General features: G+C 36.6%; 1 protein-coding gene across 6 annotated transcripts in view; it reads left to right on the forward strand.

Annotated features, from left to right (window-relative positions):
• Positions 1–16804, forward strand: part of STRN3 (striatin 3) — a 64050-nt gene extending 47246 nt beyond the window's left edge. For 4 of the 6 annotated variants that reach the window (XM_068192990.1, XM_068192989.1, XM_068192991.1 and 1 more), the window contains 8 exons: positions 3040–3215; positions 3343–3390; positions 3498–3619; positions 4682–4849; positions 5098–5238; positions 7186–7293; positions 9551–9637; positions 9757–12195. In XM_068192990.1, the coding sequence (XP_068049091.1) occupies positions 3040–3215; positions 3343–3390; positions 3498–3619; positions 4682–4849; positions 5098–5238; positions 7186–7293; positions 9551–9637; positions 9757–9926 (1020 nt within the window). In that variant the 3' untranslated portion in view covers positions 9927–12195. Of the gene's footprint in view, positions 1–3039; positions 3216–3342; positions 3391–3497; positions 3620–4681; positions 4850–5097; positions 5239–7185; positions 7294–9550; positions 9638–9756; positions 12196–12416; positions 12588–13774 lie in introns of those variants that run through there. The other 2 variants (XM_068192988.1, XM_068192987.1) reach the window with 2 other exon arrangements.
• The last annotated feature ends 1244 nt before the right edge of the window (positions 16805–18048 follow it).

Raw genomic sequence — 18048 nt, forward strand, 5'->3', positions numbered from 1 at the left:
GGATCTTCATTCCCTGATACCTTTTTTTTGGTGGGAGGGAGTTGTTTGTTTTTGTTTGTTTAGCCTCAGGTGTTGTTTCAGTCCAGTTTGCCTGTGCTTTACAAGGCAGAATGGGTTGTTTGATCCTTCTTGGTCTTTAGAAAAGTCCTCTAAAGTCCATGGAAAAAGGGAGGAGCAGCTAGTGAAGTAGTCTGTCTTCTCATTACTTTGATTATCTTGACAGTGTGTGTATACATAAATACACACTTAGAGTAGAGCATCCAGACTCCATGGGTCAGTGTGTCCATCTACACCTTATGTTTTGAGAGGCTTTGGAGATGTCACATTTTCAAACATTGATATATACTGTCCCATTTCACTACTTTTCCATTATTCCTCTGGCCTACTTTGTGAAATAATCCCACATTTATCCTTTGTAATTATCAAATCCCTTTTCCAAGTCCTTGACTGTGTTTCTGTGAGGCAGGGTTGGGTTTTTTGGTTGTTTCTTTTTTGGAAATACATTACTGGTTTACTTTTTTTCTTAGAGGTTGCAAGGACCTCGTTGAAGATGTATCAGTTGTTCTCTTACTCTTGCAGTAAGGATATCAAAATCCAATAGAATCATGGATAGGGAAAAGAATTTTTAAAAATTGGTTTATATATAAGTAGATTTATAGTAAGTTGTAGTGGTGTCTTCTAAAAGAACCATGATGTTTCAGTCTATTTTTAAATTAAACTTCAAAGCTATGCTTAAGATAGGAAACGTACCTTACTTTTCATAATTTGTGTAAATTCTATAACCTTGCATTTTAGCAGATTTTTCTGTACTGCTGAAAACAAAATTACCCTTGCAACAGTCCTTTAAAGGAAAAAAGAGAAAAAAAGAACAAATTATTTTCATGTTTTGAAAAATAAGGATCACTGTATCCAGTTCTGATTCTCTCGAATGACTTTTCATCACAACTGTGGTAGATATTGTTGGTGGATGCACATTGCACCCAAAAAATCGAGTCTTCTGCATAATCTGGAATATATCATGCGCTAAAATTAAGGATTGCTATTTCAAGATTTTGGCTTTAATTTCTCTAAGCCCCAGATCACCGTGAACAGATGAGGCAACAAGTTAGCTAGGTGGGTGAATGCGTTACGTAATGAGGATTTAAAATATCAAAGGACTCTATTTGCTAGGAAAATACCTTTTTTTTTTCCTTTCCTTTTATCCCCTTCTCTTGTCCATTTGGGGAGGGAGATAAATCAACAGTTCGGTCCAAGTTATGTTTAATGCAGAACTCCAGAATTCCACTCTGTTCTATTTCCTAAAAGAAAAGATTATTCTTTATATGAAGGTTGTATATAACATGCAGTGTAGTGCTAAATAACTTAAATCTCAGTAAAAATATTGCAGTATTCAGTGTACTCTGAAGTAGGAATATTGCAAACAAAATGCTTTGTAAAAACAAATGCCTTGTTAAAATGTATGTATATTTATTTCTTGGTTGGTATTTAAAAAAACCCTAAAAATTCAGGTTACATGTCTGGTATAACAAGTTTCTGTGACTTGGTTTGAATTAGGTAAAGTTTGCACTTAGGACAAAAATTTACAGTAATATAACGGAAAAGCAAGTGTCTGCACATCTGTAACTCAGAACAGTGAATTTTATTGTGTGAACCTCTTTGTTTTGTTGGTTGGATTTGAATTTGGTTTGAGTGAGTAGTGATAATTCAATCCAGATTATAGACTTGGTACAAAAATAGTTACTACAGTACATGTTACACTATTATCTGAATTATCTGAGTATCTGTCATTTTCAGTCCTGACAGATAAAAAGTAGTAAGATTTGATTAGCTGTGGGAGATTTTAATTTCCTATTAGTGTTTCTGAAATTAGTTGGAGATGTCAAGCTCTTCTGGCCTACAGTCGATAAACATGCTTTAACAATTACATGCTGAAATAGATAGTGTGTAAGATGAAGGATACAATTAGCTTCCATTTGTGTAAGACATAGGATACAATTAGTTTCCACTCATTCTTAGTTTGCTTATTTTGTTTATTTTGTTCATCTAATTCAAGTCAAATTTCTAATTTTGTTCATCTAATTCAAGTCAGATTTCTAAACTACCTTTAGGGGAAAGAGAAGTAACCAGATATGTTCTTTATGATGGAGGCTTAGGATGGGATGTAGTCTTTTGAGGGTCTGTTTGCTGCATAAATATAAATTGTATTCAAAGCTGTAAATTAGTCTTATGGAATCACTAGAAGGGCTTGAATTTTTCTGGTAACTCTTCTGGGTTACCTATAATTACTATTATGCAGCTGTAATTATTGTATTTTAGCCTAACAGTCTACAGGTTAAGAGTATGAATTGGATGTTCACAGTGTGTAAATGTAGAGTTCGCATGTATTGCTTCACAAAGCAGCTAAGTTATTGTCTCACAGATACATTTGAAACTCATTAAAGACTTAAATATTTGTGTAATGTTATGTTTAAAATCATGACAAATGTCTCTTTAAAATTTTGATTAGCTATTTCTATGTATATGACTTCACCTGTGGAAGTATTCAAGAACTATGTATGTTTCTTGTCAGCCTTAGTCAAGTTATTCATCTGAGGAAGATCATTCACCAAGCACCTCAAGTGCATTTTTATTGTGTTTAAGTGATAAATAAGCTTTTGACAGCTATAATCTCTTCCTTGGATGCAGATGACATGATACACAATAAGACATTTCTCTTTCTTCAGGGAAGAAGAGTTAGTGTCATTGCACAAAAGGATTAAAATCTGTTCTGAAAATCAAGGCTTTTCTGTGTGTTTGACATTATGTATCATTCCAGCCTGGGTCAAAGGAAACTGTTATAACAGAAAAATTGGCTGATTGTCTGGCTGGCCAGATAGGGTTGTAGATGTATACAGATAAACCAATAGATAAATACATACATCAGCTAATATATTAGCTGAATCAAGCATAGGCTGTTTTCCAAAAATATGAGGGGATATGTATAAAATCCATATTTTAAAATCCAAGATAAAATTACTCCTTTCGTTTTCTCTTTTTAAGTTGCCAGCTAATAAAGATGCCTTCCGAAAGACATGGAACCCTAAGTATACGCTACGCAGTCATTTTGATGGAGTGCGAGCATTAGCTTTTCATCCTGTAGAGCCTGTGCTGGTTACAGCCTCTGAGGACCATACTCTAAAACTTTGGAATTTGCAGAAAACGGTTCCTGCCAAAAAGCAAGTATATGGGTTTTATAAAACATCAGTTGTGTTTTAAATGCCTTTGAAATTGATTAAACTCTTATATTTTCAAGTTTTTCAGTAGAGATTTCATGTGGTATAATAACTCTTCTTTTTCTTTCAGGAGTGCCTCTTTAGATGTAGAACCCATCTACACATTTAGGGCCCACATGTGAGTGTTTGACATTATTCATGGCTGATAAACATATTGTCATTCATAACAGTATATTCTCTCCTGTAGGCAGTTACCAATCAGCTTTTTTCTCTGTCTCTCAATAGTGGACCGGTATTGTCATTGGCAATTAGTTCCAATGGAGAACAGTGTTTCAGTGGTGGTATTGATGCAACCATCCAGTGGTGGAACATGCCTAGCCCTAGTGTGGATCCATATGATACCTATGGTAAGTACCTTTTAAAAGATAAACCATTGTCTTGAGCATTATTTTTCCACTTGATATTAATCTATTTGCTAGAGCTTTTGTGAAGTATTACTGTCATTTCTCAGCTACGCTGTATGTTTTCAACTACTTATGTGTGGCAAACATTAGTTATTTATTCCTGCTTGCACTGATGATGTACTTTGTGTAAAACAGTAATAGGGAGACCTAACAATTCCTAAGATATATGCAGTAAAGAAAAAAAATAATCATAGCTTATATTTTTGAGAAGCAAAAAATTTTTGTATCAGAATTACAACTTCTTAATGATTATTCATTTCTTCTGATGGAAATTTGCCAGAAAACACACAGGTGTGCTCAGATTCTATGTCCCCTGTTTCTGACTTGCATCTCAGGTCCCTAACTTTAGATATCTTTTATTTTAGATATCTCTAAAATTAAATAGCTGATAACTGCTTGGAAAACTCTGCATTGATTTAAAAACCCTCTATAAAAGGCAACTATAAAGTATCAGGGAGATGAAAATAAGATTCCCAGCTCCACAAGAAAAATTGGTCCTATTTTTGTTATTAGCGTGCTTGAGAGTTTTAGACCATACCTATGTGTCAGCAGAGTATGCTGAATAAAAACTGCATCAAGTAAGCATCCAGTGTTCAAGTAGAAATCTGATTTTCTGCACCTTGTGTAAAGGAAGGGCTGTGATCAAGCATCTTTAAGATGTTGAATTTGGAAGGAAGAAATAAGAGGGGAGGTGGTAACAAGAATGTACAATTCTGGGAAAAGGAACATAGTAGTTTGAGTTGTTTCTGGACTTTTTTTCCTTGGCTGGTTTGGTTCGGTAGGTTTTTTTGGTTTGAGCTTGTTTGCTTGTTTTCCTGGTTAGATGGGTTTTTATTGAGAAAGATAGCAGTGGTTGTGCAAAATGACTTGTGTAATATTCTAGCTGTTGCTTAAACAGGAAGGGCAGGGGAAACATGGTTTATGTGGAATTTAATTTATGTTGAGGTACAAGAAATACTTAATGCTTCTTCACTAAAAAGGTTTCTTTTCTGAATTTTTTTCCAGAGCCAAACGTTCTAGCTGGCACATTAATTGCTCACACAGATGCAGTCTGGGGTCTTGCTTACAGTGGTGTAAAGAATCACTTACTCTCTTGTTCAGCAGATGGCACTATTAGGTTATGGAACCCACCGGAAAAAAATCCCTGTATTTGCACTTACAATGGAGAGAAAGGTAACTTTTTGCAGTGGTTTTGAAAATCTCTTATGAGGCAGCTGATCATGCATCCAGGCTCATTATCTCCATTTATCCAAACCAGGTAACATAGCTAAAAGAATAACTTGTAATAAAATAATCATGGTGCTGTAGCATTACTTTAAAGAAAAGAGCAAAAATCTTCTTTAAGTATGACCTTAAAAGTTTAAACTGTCAGGAATTTTTAGTGTTTTGTTCTTTCTTAAGATATTTTTTGCTCTTTCTAGAGCATGGAATACCCACATCAGTCGACTTTATAGGTTGTGACCCTGCTCATATGGTGGCATCTTTTAACACTGGCAGCACAGTCATCTATGATTTAGAAACATCCCAGTCAGTGGTAATGTTTTCATCACAAGTAGAATCTGGTAAGTAGAGCTCTTCTGTAATAAATACCCATCTTGAATGAGGTACCTATTATATTATTATGGTACCTCATTGTATGGTGTAGTAAATAAAAAAGTTTTACTCCTCTACTGCATCATTAAGTTTGAAAGATGGTTAGAGGCTTAGAACAAACACTATGGAAAGGTCTTTTAATCCCTCTATTCTGCTCTTGTGAAACCCTGCCTGGAGTGCTGCATTCATCTCTGGAGCCCCAACATAAGAAGGACAGAGACATGTTGGACTGAGTCCAGAGCAAGGCCATGAAGATGATCCCAGAGCTGGAGCACCTCTCCTGTGAAGACAGGCTGAAAGGGTTGGGGTTGTTCAGTCTGGAGAAGGTTCTTGGGAGATATTATTGTTATCTTCGAGTACCTAAAGGAGCCTACAAGAAACTTGGAGAGGAACTTGTTTGTACAAGGATATGTGGTGACAAGACAAAGGGGAATGGCATCAAACTGAAAGAGAGTAGATTTAGACTAGGTATTAGGAAAAAATTCTTTACTGTGAGAGTGGTGAGACACTGGCACAACTCACTGAGAGAAATTTGGGATGCTCCATCCCTGGGAAATGTTCTAGGCAAGGTTGAATGTGGCTTTAAACAATCTGGTTTAGTGGATGGTGGCCCTGCCTGTGCAGGTGGGATTGGAACTAGATGATGTTAAAGGTCCCTACCACTCAAGCGATTTTATTACTCTATTAGCAGGATTTGAAAGTAGTTAGAGGTAGTGAAAGCAACAATTACTGTTCTCTAAGATTTCTTAAGATTCAGTTTTCTGATTTGTATATTAAACCACAGTTTTCATTATATAGGCTTGACATGGAGGATGTCAAGACAAGTAGGTGAATAATAGGTGAATTAAACAGAATATTTAATTTAGTGTCAAATTCTGCACAGCTTGGGATTAAACACACTTTCTGGTAGAAGTTTGTATAAATCCTGTTGTTGCAAATAAAGTTTCACAAGAGAGGTAGCTCATCAATAATTAATTGCATGTATTTGATGAAACTCTATATGGAGGAGACTTCTTTTTGTGAACCTCCAAAAGTGTTTTGTAAGGAAAACCTCCAGTTTGTGCTCATTCCTTTCTATAAAATGTGATCTAAAAGAATAATGCAAGGGGGGAATCTGCTTCTCCCGTCTAAGTAGTGTAGTTCACTTTAATTATTAAACTTACAGACTTCAACACAGGTTACAAAACTGTGTAAAAGCTATCTTATACATATCTTCTGCAAAGCCTGGCATTGAAGAGAGAAGGAGCATCACAATTTGGAGAAATACCTTTTCTAGTTTGAAGAAAGGCTTTTACATGGATTCAAAAAAAATTAAGCACAGAAATTAAGATACCAAGATAGTTTTTTTAAAAGAGTATCCTGTAGACTTCTGAAGAGATTTTAAACCATTCATTGCTTAAGTTGAAGTCACAAATGTACGTGACAGAATCTAAGAGGGTTAGGTTGACTTCAGTTACTTGGATTCTCTGGTCTAGTAGAAGGTGTCTCTTCCAACCCAAACCACTCTGTACCTCTGTTTTGTTTTTTTTTTTTTTTTTTTTAATCCTGCAAATGAAATATATTTCGATGCGGAGGTGTAAGACCTGTGTGCTAAACGTAGATTACTCATGCTGCAGTCTGTTTCTACTTGGCTAGTGCTGCCCTGCAGTACTTGCTGGGTTTTATCTCTCAATAATCTTTCATGGGTGTAAACTACTTGTAAGCTTTAACCTTACAGTACTTTGGCTAGACTCTACCTCATTTTGCCCCATCCTGTGAAGCAAGAAGCTTTATTTCTTAGGAGATACATTGGTCCTAAGATATTACTTACATAATGTTAAATAATATGGTAATCTAAAGTGTAATGCTAAAATGCTGTCATTTTAACTTTAACATTTTCTTCAAGGCAGATTAATATTCTTTTATTTTATTTTCAGGTGTACAATCAAATAATCATATTAACAAGGTAGTAAGTCATCCCACACTTCCTGTAACTATTACAGCACATGAAGATAGACACATCAAATTTTTTGACAACAAAACGGGTAAGGAAAAAAGATAACCTAATTTGTATATATGAATATGTTTAAAGAAATCTGGGTGGCATAGGGAGAATCCGTTTGTAGAAAACTTACATAAAACAGAACTTTTGGTATTTCTAAGATTAAACCTTTTCAGTACCTTCTCTGTGAAATAGTGATACCTGTTGCAATTGTGACTTCAGAAGTCAGAAAACACTCTCAAAACAGGCAGAGATAGTTGTAAGGGAGAAGAAAGTGGTCTTTAATTTAGAGCTTTCCTAATCTATAGAGATACCTGTGCTATGTTCCTTGTTTGATCATTTCCATGCTTTTAACTCTAAGCATGTGTCAGTTACATTTTTCAACACTCAGTAGTACAAAAGATCACTTAGTAACTATTAGGGCAAGGAATAACCCTAAAATTCATAGTGGTAATGAAATCCTGTGTTATACATAAGTTGTTGATAAGGTTTATAAAGCAGAAAAGGATCTGGAAGAAAGAGGGTAAAGAAGGCTATAGGAGAAAGCTGCACTGTCTGTCATGACAAAAATTTTAAAATAATTGTAAGAACAAACTTAAACTTCGTATTTGTGAAATTACCTGTCACTTCCTACGTGTTACCTATCAAAGTTGGAAGGAAAAAAAACCATTAAGCTCACTTTAAGTAAGCATGTGCAAAACACCTGTTTGAAGTGTTTTTGGTTTGGTCCCAGGAGGGGGTGGTGTTCCTGGGATTTTTGTTTCCTAAAGCAAAAAAGCTGGACATTTTTTCCACTTTGCACCTGCCATGAATGTATGTATTTGAATTGTGGTCATTAAATGCATTGCATTGATGTTGCTGAAATTAAGATTTGTTACTTCAAAGAAGCAAAGAGTAAGGAAAAAAAATCTGCATGAAGAAAGAATTGGGTCAAAGACGAGAAACAGAGGGTAGAAGTAAACGGTCTTTTTGTGGAATAAAATATCTGCGTGTCTGGAGGTATCAGCAGTATTTCAACATAGTCATCTGAACAGCGAACAGTATATTGGCAGTTAACTGACGTTCATTAATTCAGGTTATTAAACATGAAGGCTGACGAGGAAGAACTGGAGATCTTAAAAGACAAAAAAGCAGGAAAATTAAATTCCATGTGGATAAATTTGAAATTATGCATGTAAGGAAAAAGAAACATTTTAATATAAAATAATAATTACTGGACTAACTGGTCTTATTCAAAGTAAAACCATGGAGTTATAATAATAGGTTAGATAAAAATATTAGTTTGTTGCTTAGCAGTCAGAATAGCAAAATGCATATTAGAAGGAGTGAAAGGAATAAAAGGCAAAAGGGAACATTTTTAATACCTTTGTATGAATATTTGAATGAAGTCTCCCTTATCTCAAAGCCAAATTAATATGTTTCAGAGAATGTTTAGAAAGATGATCAAAGATCTTCAGTAGCTTTTAGCTTCTTCAGGAAGAATATTAGAAACTGAATAGGCTGAGATTCTTCAGGAAGAGGAGCAACTGAACAAAGCTGATATATGTTCTTCATGTTGGTCATGGTCTTACAACAGGGATGTGTTTGCTCTCTTTTTCAACACATGAACTGAGGTTAAGTTGCTAATCCCTAACAGGTGACAGACTCAAAACAGGAGAGAGGTAGTGATTCTTTTGTGTGGTAAAACATTCTGGAATTCCTTCCAAAAAGCATCATGAGGTGCTAAAAGATGTTATTAGGAGTCCAGGAACAGAGGTCAACATAAAGAAGAAGAGTACTTGCATTAAAAGTACTTGAATGCTGAGATAACTGTTCTGGTTTGTGACATAACCAAACAGTTAATTATTAGAAGCTGGAGAGTATTTTAGGCAAGCATCATCTTTAGTTGCTTTATTTTTTTCTCCTAGCAATGACAAAGATGGACCATTGATATGGCTTAGTAAGTCTCATTTTACAAAGCTTCATCAACACTCTCCTACTGAGGCAGTTATTAGGACGTTTGAGACAAAGGTTCTCACGTAGTCATTTTAGGTCTTCATTGTTGATGCTGCCAGTAAAGATGCCAAGTGGATAAAGATTGTTTACAATGGGAATACCTTTTTGAGAGTTGTGTCATTTGCCCTTATGTTTATACAAGAGTCTGCAGTTGAAACTTCCTAATTTCTAATGGAATAGGAACATTCAAATATTACTGGAATCTAAATAAGCATGTTGTCTTATATTGTGTTTAAGGGAAATGGGTTGGTGATTTTTAAATAAACAGTACTTCACAGAAAATTCACTGTTTGTTTTTCTTTTAGGTAAAATGATCCATTCTATGGTTGCTCACTTGGATGCTGTCACAAGTCTAGCTGTAGATCCTAATGGAATCTATTTAATGTCTGGAAGTAAGGAGTTTTGTTTTTTTTTTGTAATCTACATGTTCTATATAAATTATGCATTTATAATGCACTGAATTTCTGACAAATATAACCTTGTCTTTTTCCTTTCTTTCTTTCCTAAACAGGCCATGATTGTTCCATTAGGTTGTGGAATTTGGACAGCAAGACATGTGTGCAAGAAATAACAGCTCATAGGAAAAAGCTGGATGAATCAATTTATGATGTAGCATTTCATCCATCAAAAGCATATATTGCCAGTGCAGGAGCTGATGCCCTTGCCAAAGTATTTGTGTGACATAGTAGAACAAACCTGCATCATAACAGCAGGTCTGTTTGGACAAAAAAAGAGGGAATGCGTCACTGCCATCAAGTATAAGGTTACCAATAAGACACTACATCTGATCTGCCTGAGTGGAGGCTCTTAAGTGGGGCAGGTAGAAGTTGGTGAAAAGTCACCACATCCTGAACAATGTCAGGCTCATTCATTTAACTGTAATTACTGTATTTGGGGGGGGGGTGGGGACAAATACAAAAAAGAAAACCAGTATTTGTAGCCTTGACTGGATATGAACTGAGCGTATGTCTGTTCTTTAGGTGTCTTTAAGCAAACGTGGAGTCTGATCTTACAAAAGACTTTTATTTTGGACTCTGTGTGCTGCCTTAGGGTTAGGAATGTGGTGCTCTTGTGGGGGGAAGTGAGCTCCAAGAGTAGCTTTCTTTTCATCTCTTAGTAATCTTCTGTTTATCAGTTGAATGCCACAGATTCCCCTTTTAAACTTTTATTTTGCTTTAAAGAAAAGGAAATTTAACTTAAAATATTTTAGCATTAGTTGCACAAAATGTTTGGATAAAATTCTAGTTTTTATAAGTCTTTTTATATATTTAGCCTGTCACAACAGTGCTCAAGATTGTATTGATAATGTTTTTCTGCATTATAGAACCCTAAAACACAGAGATCTCACTGACCCGCTGCCGTGTAACCACAATCTTCCCTTCTTTTGCCTAATACAGCTCAGCTAAGTCCTTGCTTAAGGATGCTAATTCATCATCATCACCACATAACTGTCTTCATAAATAAAGGACTGTAAAATGTGTTCAAATGAAACACAGAGGGGTTAACACCCCTGAATGAACTCTTAAAAAAAATTAATCTTGGCATCCTATCACTATGTGATATTTTGTACATCTTACTGTATTTACGAGTTTATTTATCAAGGATTACCCATCTTGCTAATGGCCTATTGTTATTTATTTCACTTTTTGTTGGTCTTTATATCCTTTTATGTAGTGTGTTAAAGGGCCCTGTATTTCTGTTATGGCACTCTTTGAACAGTCTAAAATAGATGAAAAACTGGGACATTTGATAATTCTAAAGTTGCAAACCAAGAAACTCTTCTTCCTCTGGTTAAGTACCTGGAGTGGAGTTGATTCCAAAAAAAGAATCTTGTTTCAGAACTTTTGGAGTGAAAATTATTTTTATTTGCATTTCAAATAGAATACAAAAGTAGTTAATTCAAGATTCATAAATCTGCTGTGTTTTGACTAGTTACTCCCTGCTTTTATTTTATTTTTCAGATGTGCTTCAGTTTATGGTGTAACTAAAAATTTTGTTTGTGTAATGCATGATTAATACAAAAAAGTATTTTTTCTAGTCTTCCACAAAACTTTTCTGATCAGTTTGCGAGTTTTGATGAGTTTTGTAAGGTTTCTGTTTTACAAACTATGAATCAGCAAATTTTTAAGATTGTACCGCATAGCAAAAGTACAGCTGTTGAAAAATAATGTATATAAAATGCATATAATAAATATTAAATGGTGTACCTGTATGTTACTGTTGGCTACATTATTTTGTGTTGCACAATTTGAAAGAGTCATTCTACAAATTACTAAATTAGGTTGCAATTTTAGCAAAATGACCATTTGTTTATTACGCTTATAAGCTGCTTTGCTTTTGCAAGATTGTAATAGTTGTCTGGATATTGAGCAACTGTTCAGTTTCAAGCAGCAGTACCCACATATAAGAACATGTTTTCACAATGTTTTAAAAGATTTTTACAAGAACAAATTGAAAATTGCTGGTGTATTATTACAGCCCTTCTAAGATGATAATCTCAGTATTTTTTTCATTAGCTTTGCATATGAAGTGATTCTGAAGTGATTTGGGAGCTAGAAAGATACTCTGTTTTTATTTCAAACTGCCACTGAATAGTTGTGTTGAATTAAAAAAAAAAAACCAACTAATTTCTAAATGCCTAAAATTTGCCCATATATCTTACCTTTGTCCATTTCTTTCCAAGTCCTCCCATAAAGTTGATGAACAAAAAACTAAACCTATTCTGTGATGAGTCACTTTGCTCCAAGTGTATCAGCAGAAACAGACTACCACAATATGAATATTTTAATATAAAGCAGTATGTTTAGGTATAAGGTAACTAAAGCTAGAACATGTTCCTATAAGTGGTTTAACTGCATTGTTACATGTAAGTTTCCAGTTTTTCAGTAAGAATGTATTTCATGCCATCTCATGTCAAGCAAATTAGAACTAAAAAAAAAAAAAGGAAAAAGGTGCTCATGATAGTCAGTTATATTTTGGAGTTAATTTTGTTTTAGTAATAATGTTACATTGCTTGAAATGTTACAGTAAATTATAATTGTTTAGGACTTGGAGAATTTTGTCCTTTATCATGAAGATTGGGGTGAGGCCTTCCAGTAATTGCTTGTAGGACACTAAGACTTTACTTTTGAAAATAACATTCAGCTGATTTGCACTTTTTGTTCTTTCCAGTCTAAAGCATTCAACTAATCAACAGACAAGAGAGTCTTTGAATTTTATTGCAAGTAATTTAATAATTGCCTTTTCTGAAGCCAAACATTGTTTCTGGCAGCTTTTCCAGACTGCTGCATTTTAATGCTTAAATAAAATGTGATTGTTTAATAAACATTACCATGCATAACATTTACCTTTTTTTTAATTGTATTAAAATTGAAATGATAAAAAAACAAAATATTTGCTTATTTTTCTTAACTGAAATCTTAATGATCATCTAAGTTCACTAATGCATAGTGGATCAAATGCTGTAGTGAGGCATCAGTTATTGAATATTACTGATAATTTCTAATACATCTTAGTTTATTTGTTGTGGGGTATAACATGCTGAAACCTTTATTTGTTGGTTTTGCATTTTTTGAAATGGAAGAGCTATAGTACTGGTGATGGGGAAAATGGTAGTGCTGAAAGAAATGGTTTTATTTAGCAAAAACACCTCAGCTTATGAAAGCATTTACTTCTCTTTTGTGAGACCCAAAGGACTGGTGCTCAGAACCTGAATGGAAAGATATCTGAATATATTTAATAATACCTGTAGCATTTAGGGTGTGATTGATAAGTCTGTTACCAGACTTAGTCTCCATCTTGCTTTTCATTGTAGGAACTGCTTTAAGCAGATCAGTGGTGACTGTAGTCCACTGTAGCATAAACAGTAGTATGCCATCCACATAAATAGCGAATACACATGAAAATGTGTAACAAGCCCTGGTTAAGGACCTTCCCTAATTTAGAAATACTAAGGACAAATTTATTTGCCAGGAGAAAATGGGTAGATTTTCCAAGTGGAAAAACTGGGCTTGAAGTTACACTATCAGTGGCCATCCATTTCACATATTGTTTGCTAATTTATTTTGAAACTGATAGCACACTCTGTCCAGGCATGCTCTTATTGTTATGTGTTTAATTTACTTTGAAACTCATTGCACTCTGCTCCAGCACTTCCCATCTCACATCAGTGGAAAGCCCCTTGCTCGCACACTGCTGACTCCTTGCATTTTTGTTCTGTTTGATTTCACAGACTCATAGAAAGGCCTCGGAGGGAAGGGACATTGGAAATAATCCAGTTCAAGCTTGTATCTCCACCATGGACAGGGGCAGCTTCCACTAAACAGGTTTTTTATTGCCCCGTCCAACCTGGCTTAGAACGCTTCCAGGGCTGGGGCATCCACAACCTGTGTGCCAGTCACTCACCACCCTCACAGTAAAGAATTATTTTCTAGTACTCAATTTAATCTGTTCTCTTTGAAGTTTGAAGCAGTTTCCCCTTGTCCTGTCACCACATGCTCTTGTAAAAAGTCCCTCTGGCATTCTTACAGGCTCCCTTCAGCTACTGGAAGGCCATCGTTAGGTTAGCCCAAAGCCTTCTCTTGTCCGGGTTGGCCAGTCCCAACACTGACACATGCTCCATCCCTTTGATCATCTTGGTGTGATCATCTTCCTCTGGAGTCACTCCAGCAGCTCCATGTCCTTCCTGTGCTGGCACCCCAGAGCTGATGCAGCCCTGCAGGTGGGCTCTCACCAGAGCAGAGCAGAGGGGCAGAATCCCCTCCCTGGCCCTGCTGCCCACATTGCTTTGGATGCAGCCCAGGACACGTTTGGCTCTCTGGGCTGGGAGTGCCCATGGCTGGGGCATGTCCAGCCTCTCAGCCAGCAGCACCCCCAAGTCCTTCTGGGCAGGGCTGCTCTGGGTCTGTTCATCCCCAGCCTGTGCTGGTCCTGGGGGTTGCCCTGACCCAGGTGCAGCACCAGCACCTGGTCTTGTTAAACCTCAGGAGATTCCTGTGGGCACACTTCTCGAGCTTGTCCAGGTCCCTCTGGATGGCATCCCATGGTATCCCTCAGGTGTGTTGACCACATCACTCAGCTTGTCACTGCAGTGCTTGAGCATATATATCTCTATATATACTCTTGAGTGTATATATCTCTATATATATATACACACACACATGTATTTATGTTCTGCCTTTAAGAACTTTTTTTAAAAAGAAATAACAAAAGCAGAAGGCTTCAGAATTGTTTTGAAATGCTTGTTCTGAGATGAGCGTGTATAAGAATGTTCCATTTTCATACTTGCTCTGTTGATACTTTGACCATGTGCACCCTTGAGTCTAATGCAGATTAAATTAGTAACAGATTTTTTAAAAGCAATAGTTCAAGCTACAACAACTTTAAAATGTCATAAAAATGTATTGGTTTGTTTTAAATTTTTAATATAGAAACAAACATTAAGTTGATGATATAAAACAACAGGCTTTCTTTTTAGTCTTCCTCTAACGTCTTTCTCCTGGAAGGTCATGTCATATTCCAGATGACTTGAGTTGAGAGGATGACTTCATAAGCTCGGTGCACTGTTGTTGCCCACCTGCTGTGGGTGGAGGGAGTTGCTGGGGCTGGCTGGGCTGTGATAGCCACTTCTGGCCTGGAACAGAGCAGGGCTGCAGGAGTCCCACAACAAGCTGAGAGGAGGCAGGGTGGGAGAGTTTTGCCCTCTGTGCCTTCAGACATCATGGTGTTGGCAGAGAGGGAGAGCTGCTTGTGTTGTCACAGTGTTCCCTGAAGCTTGTCTCCACCTTGCCTTGGCTGTTGGGAAGCTGTCATTGATCCTGGTGTGTCTGGAGTGGTCGATTGCATCTGGGCACTTCTCAGACCGTGCCTGATGACTGCTGGAGTTTTGCTCATGCACAGCAGTTGGCCAAAGGTATGTGATTTTCCATTATGAAAGGAGGGCTGCCCAAGGTGATGATACTCTTGAGTGACTTTGTGGTGACTGGCCTCATTGCCTTTTTAAGCACCTTTTTTTCTATTGTTTCAGGTTTAATTGTTTTTTCTATTTGTCTCAGTTGCTCTTTTGGACCTTGAAATGGGTGGGTATCTGTTTTTTTTTATTTGTGGGCAGCTGGGGGCAGGAGCTTAAAACCAGAAGCTCTTGGAAGGGCCCTCAGCTGCTCTGCATGCACTGGTGCTATGTTGGAGTCTGAATCATGACTCTGTCTTACGAGCCTTGTGCTTTTGGTGGACTGGCTGGTAGCCAGAGGTTTCCCCTGGATTCCCTCTGCTGGAGTTTTCTGGTGTTAGAAATACTATTATACCTTAACAAAAGCAAGTCTTTTTAGAATACTGATACATCCCAGGTGACTGACTCTGCTAATTTTAATAAACATTGTTTTCTATTAAGTTTTAGCTGGCAGGTGCTGTACAGAAGAATTTATTAGAGGCTGGAAATATTTTCCACAGTTTGAATGGGGAGCCCTAACACCTGACAGTTTCCATGGTACACATGCATATTCTGTCAGAAATATTTTTTTGGCAGATATTTGGGCATAACAGAAGCAACTGATCCTGATCACTTTCTCCTAATTGTTTGTGTTAGTCTAGTCTCTGCTCAGATTTGAGCAAATCTGACCACTGGAGATTAAATTCCACGTTGAAATATTTGCTACCAACATGCTGTGCCAGACAGGCCTGAGTTTTTTTTTTCTAAACTGGCTCCTAGTCCTCACCAGAATTTAGTTCAACAAATTTGTGTATCTCACCTAATTTAGAGTGTTTAGATGAGAGAAAGCTGTTTTCCATCTAGCTTTTCTGAACAAGTAATATATTCTTAAAATGCCCAAGGGTGTCGAGAATTTCAGAAACTACATAATAGTGAATTTGGTTTTCATTTGAAAAAAATACTATTTTGATTATGTAGTTTGTTTGATTTGGAACTTATCAAAACTTTCAAAGTAGTGCTAAGTTAGTAATTTTTCTGATTTTCCCATCTAATTGAAAGTATTTTCTTAAATCTTGCCAGTCTTTTTCTCAATCTTTTGACTTCTTGTTGTCTCTAACTTGTATTCTTTGGCAGATAATTGTTTACCATACTTGTAATCCGATCACATCCACCAGGGCAGAAAAATAGTTTTATATCCCTTTGCTTACATTCTGCCATACTCAAATTGCTGTTAAGAAGTAAAGGCCGTATCTGACCTCGGCAAAGGTTGGAAAAGTTTAGTTAACATTTGCTAGCAAAAACAGCAGTGCAGGATTCCCATGCTGGTGTCTTAGGAACTGGTCCAGTGTGAAGTTCAGCTGTAGGTTCAGTTCTGGCCCGGGGCTGAGGGTCTATTCAAGCTGACAGCGCCGGGCTCCCAGGAGCTGCTTGGCAGCAGGGAGCGATGCTGCCTGCTCCTTCTGGCTGTGGCAAACCCTAACCCTTCCCTTTCCTTCCCTGTCCTGGCATGGCTAAAGAGTGACCCTGCTGCCATTCACAGGCAGCTGCTCTGGGTGTGGAATGCAGAGACAAATAAGACACAATATTTGTTTGTGTATAGATGCAGATGAATGTAAGTGAATCAGAAAGTAATGTAATAGTAAATACCCTTAATTTCATGAAAGCAGCTTATGATCAAGGACACTTCACTAAGCAGTCTTGATTGTTTGAAAGGAAAGGAAATTTTGATCTTAATGAGATTAAATTTAAAGTGGTCATTTGCTTCAAAGCAGAGATTAAATCCTGGGATTTAATCATAGACAGCAAATTTTCAGAACCTATTCTTCCTTCAGCTGAAGCTAGATGCAAAATTTTTGAGGCCATTGAGGGCAAAAGAATGCGTGCTTCAGTGAGTAGACATATATAACTGAGAAGTGGCTCATACTTCAGTTATAAACTGTTTGCTGGAAGTTTCCATGTGTTTGGTGTCTCTATTTGGATGACAGGTGATCACAAGATATTCAGCCATGTTCTGCTTCCACTTCCCAAAAATACCACTTATGTTTACTGTCCCAGGACCAAACCAAAACCATTGAATTTATTAGGCTGTGGATTTAAGTCCCCAGTTTCCAGGCAATTTGCTTAAGAATAAAGTTGATTGTCTTTGACAGTGTGCTCAGGCCTTCTGTGACACTTGCATGGAACAGAGATATTTTCTGTCATTTTTGTGGCTTTGATATTTTCTGGAGCTGACTTACCCTTCAAGGTAGTGAAAGGAAGGAAAATGCTGACAAAATTGATGGAGCTGGATAGTGATATCAAGAATTGCTCCATAAGGAAAAAAGCTTAAAAGCAAGGCATAAGCAGTTCTTCCCACTTCTCTTCTTCAGAACAGGGAAGGTAAAAATACTGTATTTTATGGGGCATGCCTAATAGAAGGGAGAGCTTACATGGCAACACTAATATGAAAGGCAAATGGAAGTAATTAAAATATTTACTGGAGAATCTACTGTTCTGATGAGACTATACTAATGTGTCAAAAAATCCAACTCTGTTCTTTCTCTCTTCCCACTTCAAAATTGCTTTGTAAGTTGTAGAGAATTATAATTGTTGCCTTTTGATGCAAATTATTTTGGCTCATTTCTGCATAGCTCTTTATTGGCACTGATTTTAAAAGGCATAATACTTTTAAAGTGACTGTTTTCTCTTAAGAATTTTAGCGTGGTCTTTCTTTTGGGTCTTTCTCATTCCCTACCAATTCAATATTAATAGTTTCACAGTGATAATAAAGGTTGGTCAACTTCTGAGACCCATTTTGCATTCTGCTTAAGGATATAAAGCAGAAGGCTTTTGTTACCAGGTTGCAGGTCTGGCTATATGAAGACTTCTCTGCAGTTT

Source organism: Anomalospiza imberbis, chromosome 6, assembly GCF_031753505.1.
Source record: "Anomalospiza imberbis isolate Cuckoo-Finch-1a 21T00152 chromosome 6, ASM3175350v1, whole genome shotgun sequence".
Taxonomy (NCBI): Eukaryota; Metazoa; Chordata; class Aves; order Passeriformes; family Viduidae; genus Anomalospiza; species Anomalospiza imberbis.